We start from the raw sequence: 6327 nt of genomic DNA, 5'->3' as shown, positions 1-6327 counted from the left end.
TAGGTCAGCAGCAGAAACACAGCCGGAAAGGACGATGCAGTGTCCTGAGGCGGCGTGTGCTGCCTTATCCAGTATTGCCTTCCGAATTACCTGAAGCATTCAAGCCATTGCACCCAGAGAACAATCCTCGTTTCAGTTCGGTCGTTTCCGTGGGGGAATTGCGGTACGGGTAGGTCCTGGGTGTGGCGAGGCCAAGAGGGAGCTCAGAGCTCCCAGCTTTCCCGCTTTTCGCAAACCTTCCCAGCCCGGAGGCGGCGAGTGACCGGCCCTCGATAACTGCCAGGCGGGGTCCCGAGGGCCGCAGGAGGACCCGACCCAGCGGCAGCTGCAAATTGCCGAAGCGGGGGTCTGGGCGCCCGGCGCGAGTGCGCTTCTACCCCATTCGTTCCGCGGCTGGAGGCGGACCCCCTTCCTTGCACACAAGTCCTTATATGCACCGGTTGCAGCAGCCCGCGCTACTCCAGCCCCACAAATAATTAATGGGGGAGGGAGGGCGTCGCTCTTTTTCTTTCGCCCTCCGGATTTTTTTTCAACGTTGGAGCATTTGAACCCTGCCGAGAACCCCTCAAAATGCGACTGAAGGGCCATTTTGCTGCAGCGCAAGAATTGGACACACAAAAATAAAGTCCCCTTGTCCCTACGATAAGCACGGCACGGTTCAGGAAAGCTCTTTAGATCCAGCCCGATTAGCCCGCAAAACCTGGGCTGAAAGGGTGCGCGCCCCTCCCCCATCCACGTTGGTGCAGAGGGACCGGGTCAGGAAGCGCGGCCCCTCCCCAGTAGGAGACCACGCCTCCTCCGCCTCTTCCCCCCCGCCCCCTTTACTCCTCCCAGGAAGCGGTGATAGACAGTTCTGTGTGGTTCTCCACCCCCACCCCCCCAGCTGAGTGGAGGAGTTGATGTGTCTCATTATAACAGCCAATGCAGCCGCCATCCACGCACAAGCAAAGAAGCATGTCCCATTTAAATACACCCACGCAGCCCCAGCGCCCTTAGCTGCTCAGGGCGCACAGCCCACACGCACCGCGACTCCGGGCTCGGAGATCCGCGCAGGCTGGGTTCCCGGAGCCGGCGGACTGACGCGCGGAGGATCGCGATCAGGCGCTGTGGGGCCGGGGTGGGCGGGGGAGGCTGGGCCCCGGGCCTCTGGCGCGACACCCGCATGAGGACGCGAGTGAAATAGACCGAGGTGGAATTTTCAACGGGGAATCTTCGGGGTGGTTTTGGTCCATTTCTCCCGCGAAGAAGTCGACATGGCGAGCGACTCTCCGGCTCGCAGCCTGGATGAAATCGATCTCTCGGCTTTGAGGGTGAGTGGAACATGTTTTCTGATTTCTTTGCAGTGTTTTGGGTCAGGGTGAATGGGCTTGGTGCGTGGAACTGGGGCTCGGGCTGGTAGGCAGAGGCGGGCGAATGCGACGCGAGGGAACCTGGATTCTCGTTTAGATTCGGGGGTTGCTGAGGTGCTCTTGGCTAAGTACCCACAGCAGGGGCTGTGCGGTACGTGTCCTCCTTTGGTGGCAGCCAAAGCTCCCCTGAGAACTCGTGGAGCTTATGCCAGTTTCATCGTAGACCGGTGTAAGAGCACTAAAATGAAAGGCTCGTGTGTGTGTGCGTGCGTGTGTATGTACACAAGCCCCGGGCAGTCGTCTAGTGCCAAGGCTCTAGACCCCACTGTCCCTTTCTGCAAAAAGAATAACAACAGCGCGAATAAAGGCACTGGTCCCTCACGTTTTCCAGCTACCTGCTCGATGACATTGTGAACCTGGCTGTCCCCGCGACGCCGAACCTGCCGCTCCAAGGGGGCAGTTATTGCTATGCTGGTCTTGTAGCTGGCAACTGCCTCCCCTTCCCCCCCTTTTCTGCCGTCGGCGCCCCGACTCGCTCTCAACGCTCTCTTAAACGCAGGTCTGCCGCTCACCTTTATTTATCGTTTTAACTCAGCCCTGCCTGTGCTTTCTGACTTTGTGGCTGTGACATTTCAGTTTTATGGCTGAACTTAAGCAGGTGAAAGGGATGTGCTCTCTGCTTTTCCCCAATCAGACCGGAACTCCTGGGAGTGTGAGTGTGTGTGTGTGTGTGTGTGTGTGTGTGTGTGTGTGTGTGTGTGTTTTCTCTGTGTCTGTGGCTAGTCCTTTGTAAAGCACCTACCCCCACCCCGCTCCAGACCCCCTGGTTTGCATTTACCCTCACGTGAATTGCCTCAGACGCCGTTTCATTGTATTGACTAAGACATCACTGATATAGAATCCATTTTGCTGTTGTTTTGAGATCGGAATACCAGGAATCCTAGTGCAGCCTCGACGCCTCCCCACCCCCCAAGCCCAACACACTCCTTCGGGGAAGGGGGCAGAGCTTTCTTGAGATGTTAATTAGATGCTCCCTGCCTGGAACGGGGGGAGGGGTGTGGGTGGCAGCAGCAGCGGGGGTCTGAGAAGGATGGGCTACCAATCTTAGCACGGCTTTTTCCTCTCTTGAACTAAAAATAAATTTTTTTAAAAAAGCGATTGTATGTACATGAGGCAGGGAGGGTCGGTGAGACCGAACTGATGGTGGCTCTCAACCCAGAGACAGGCAGGATAGGTGAAGCTTGGAAATTCCCACGCCCTCCTGAAGAATACATTGTTAGATGCTAAATCTTGGGGTTGTATACCTGAATCTTCAGTACTTGCCTTGACATTGCCTTCTTCACTGTTATTTTAAAGAACTACCTTTATGGTCAAAGTGGTACTTTTTCTTTAGTCTCGTTAATCCTCTTTCTCCTGACCTACCCTCCTCTTTTTAACTCCCCCTCCCCTTCTCCTTAATCCTTCCATCTCAGAGGTGAGGTTTCTGGGAGGCAGCCAAGGGGCTGAGAAGGAGCAGAGATGCCATTTGAAATGGCTTTTTTTGATAGTTGGGTAGCAAAAGCTCATTCATGCGTTATTACAGTAAGCTATTTCCCTGGCGCCGAAAGGCCACATTCAGAACCCGCTGCCCCCTGGGCAACTGGGGGTGGAGGTTGGTAACGGGGTGGGTGCTTTGGCCAAGTCTGTGGCTTCCTGCTTTACAGACTGTGTATGTTCATCTGCCCTACTTTCTGCGCTGGGAGTTTCTGCCAGCGGGTTAATCAGGTGGATGGATGGCCCAGACTTCAGGGTAGAGAAAAGTGGCAAAGCTGGGGAGGAGGACGGGGCGGGGGGATGGGAGTCTGAACAATGGGCAAGTCTTGCGATTTCCCTGAGCCGGAATCTCAACGTCGCTTCTCTAATGGATAGCGCTCTTATACGATTGTAAGTTGGGCTTGGTCTGGAGGTGTCCCTTGTGGGCTTTTTCCTGGGGAAGGTTTTCAGAGATACCCAGAGCTTGCAAGCTTATGAGCAACCACAAGGGCTCCTCGGCCAACCTGGAGTTCGATTCACACCTGGGAGATCTGTGCTTGGGAGATCAGTATTTTGAAAAGATATCTTTGCACAATTCACTGAAATTGCTCTTTGTGGCTTGGGTTTTAGTGCTTTGCCACTGTATTTCTGCCTGCAGGAGGTGTGGAAAGAGGGAGGGATACAGCTTCCAGCTAGCCCAGGAGATGGGGAACTGCTAGCAGGAGGACTTAAGTGCAGATGTGAGGACAATTGCCTCCCAGAGGTCAGGGGTCTGCGACCAGTCTTGTGGTGGGTGAGTTGTGCAGGCCTGGAGCTGAGTCCAAAGGCCACAGAGGTAATCTCCACAAATCAGAGGGCAGATGATCTTTTTCTTTTTTCCCAGATTAAGAGAGATGGGCTCATGTAGATGAGAGGTCTCATTTGTTCCTAAATCCTCAGGAAAGCCTGCCTGCTGAGAACTTCCTGGGGAATGCCTGACCCCTGAAATGCAGCCAAGGTCAGTGGCATCTAGGAGAATTTACTGCAGCCTTACCAGTCCCTTGCTGTTTTGGTGGCTCTTTACACAATCAATGCCCTTTTTGTAAACTCTGTGCTCAATGCATTAAAAGCAGATCCTGTCTGGAGAGGCCTTTATCCTTTCTCACTTTGGGGGCTTATTGTTCTCAGCCAGTGATCCCAGACTGGACCCAGTCTAAATTTTCCCCAAATAGCAACAATGCATAATTTAAACCAGAGCAACCAGGGAAGCACTGATCACTTAAATTATGCAAGATTTGGATGGTTTTAAAAAGTAAGAAAAGAGAGGATGGTTAGAAAAGAGGTGATCTGAATCCAGTTTTATTAGTCCTGATTTTTAGAGCTGTGGAGAACTAAGTCTTGAGGGAGAGGAATGATTTCATAGATTTAGAGCTGGAAGAGAATTGTAGAACACTTAGCCACTCCTTTCATTTAAACCTGGGAAGCTGTAGCCTAGAGAGGTCAAGTCTATTGCCCAAGGTCACACAGCCCTCTCCCTGCTTGGAGGTGGGGTGAGTAGGGGAGGGGAGAAGGGTGGTTTGGGGAGAGGATATAGGTTTCCTGACTTCTCATTCAGTGCTCTAAGTCACATTGTCTGTGGCTAAATCAGATATCAGTAATACATTTTCTGCCTGAGCACAAAAAAAATGGCAGAGAGGAATTATTTCACCAGGGTCATGGAATTCTATTTATCAAAAATAGAGAAACTGCTTCATGCAGGTAAGCTCATAAAACATTAAACCATGGAGCTTTAAAGTATCTTTGGAATTCATCTTGTCCAACCCCTTCAATTCCTCCTCTGCAGGCAAATGACTGAATCATCTAGGACAGATGGTTGTCCTGCATGGTAACCTCTCTCTCCGTAACCCTTTTCCATCTAAACATATCTCAAGGGGTTGATCTAGACATACACATTATTCAGATGTCTCTGCATGCAAGGTTTATAGAGTTCTATGTATGTTTTCTATAATCTATGTGGATACTTATATTCTACATAGTTTTACGGATATAAACTATCCATGTGGGTGTATGAAATGTGTGTGTACATACATAGGCTATAGAAAACAATCTACTCATTCAGATGCAGGGCTTGAGTCATTCTTCCTTCAAGATATGACAGTATTAAAAGAAATGAAATGTGCCACCAGTGTGCTTTATTGCATAGGAGGTGAGGTCAGCCCAGAAAGCTTTTTGGAGATTAGCATACATCTGAATCTGAGCACCGTGGCTGGGCCCACAGAGTAAGGCAATCAAGGCCAAGATTGGCCGCTGCTGACTTCATACTCTTAAGTTTCTGCCAGGACTCACACTCACTTTTCTATTTGAACAGAATTGGATGACCTCTGCTTGTCTTTCTCCCTCTACCCCTCAATCCCTGCTGGGCCTAGATACTTTTTTTCTCCATTGAAACCTAGGTTTAAGAATTGACCTCATCTGGAAGACTTGCATGCATTCTTCCTGCTATGCTTTTTACGTTTGTATTATAAATGGTATGGGGTTTTATTTCTACTTCCTCACTAAACTGTGGGCTCCTTGGGGCCAGAGGCTAGGTCTTGTTCATCTCTGAGTCCATAGTCCCAGTTAGTTGAATAAATGAATGAGTTAATGGAGTGGACTGAGCACTGGGTTCTGTGTCCACGTCTTATTAATTCTGTGACTTTGGATCAGTCCTTTGTCCGTAATTAACTCAAAAATGGGAATGATCACAACTGCTTGCCTTCCTCATACACAGGATTCAAAAATCAATAAGTATTTATGGCAGTGCTTTGAAAACTGTAAAGCACTACACAGATATGCTATTCCATGATTAAATAGAATTGTATGGGAAACTTGATTCCACCATTTGATCCCAATGATTGTGTGTAACAGAAAATGATCCTGAGAAAAAGATATCAGAAGGTCGTGCATCTTTTTAATAGTACTTTTTCCTTTGAATGTATCAGTATGGCCTTATGTTGACCTTTCATGGTCTCTGTCTGACCCTCTGATGGCCTGGGTTGACCTTTGCTCGAGGTGAGTTCAGCCCAGAAACTTTTTGGAGATTGGCATATTTCTAAACTAGTATCAAGTATCAGCATTATTCATTAAAAACTTTTTCTTTTCTTTTTTTTAAGACTTTTTCTCCTCTTTATGGATTAACCATTATGCAAATAAAAACACATATATTGTGCCTGTGCCTTTTCAAAGTTTGTGTGTGTGTGAGGTGGGACAGGGAGTGGATGCCTGAAATGATACACTACTAGTCCAGTATTTAAAACCTTCTGGTCAGAGGTCTCATGGGCTTCAAGAAATCTTGAAACATTAGTAATTCATTACCCCAGAGCAATTAATTAAATGTGGTCTTATGAGAATTTAGTAACGTTGCATGAATTGCTAAGATAACGGTATCTTAAAATGATAATAGCATAAGTTTTTAAATTAGATACATGTGCTGTTTTTTAGAGATATT

The 6327-nt window shown here is 48.9% G+C and overlaps 1 protein-coding gene across 5 annotated transcripts in view; it reads left to right on the top strand.

The window, feature by feature from the left end:
- Positions 1-892: 892 nt before the first annotated feature.
- Positions 893-6327, top strand: part of TNIK (TRAF2 and NCK interacting kinase) — a 414569-nt gene continuing 409134 nt past the window's right edge. For 4 of the 5 annotated variants that reach the window (XM_032631527.1, XM_032631526.1, XM_032631525.1 and 1 more), the window contains exon 1: positions 893-1310. Coding sequence is in view for 1 of the 5 variants with exons in the window: in XM_032631528.1 (XP_032487419.1) it covers positions 1254-1310 (57 nt within the window). In the remaining 4 variants the exon portion in view is untranslated. The remainder of the gene's footprint in view (positions 1311-6327) is intronic. The other variant, XM_032631528.1, reaches the window with a different exon arrangement.

The sequence above is a fragment of the Phocoena sinus genome, chromosome 4 (genome assembly GCF_008692025.1).
Source record: "Phocoena sinus isolate mPhoSin1 chromosome 4, mPhoSin1.pri, whole genome shotgun sequence".
NCBI classification, from domain to species: Eukaryota; Metazoa; Chordata; class Mammalia; order Artiodactyla; family Phocoenidae; genus Phocoena; species Phocoena sinus.
Note: the sequence above shows the minus strand (reverse complement) of the source record. Positions and strands in the feature narration are given on the sequence as shown.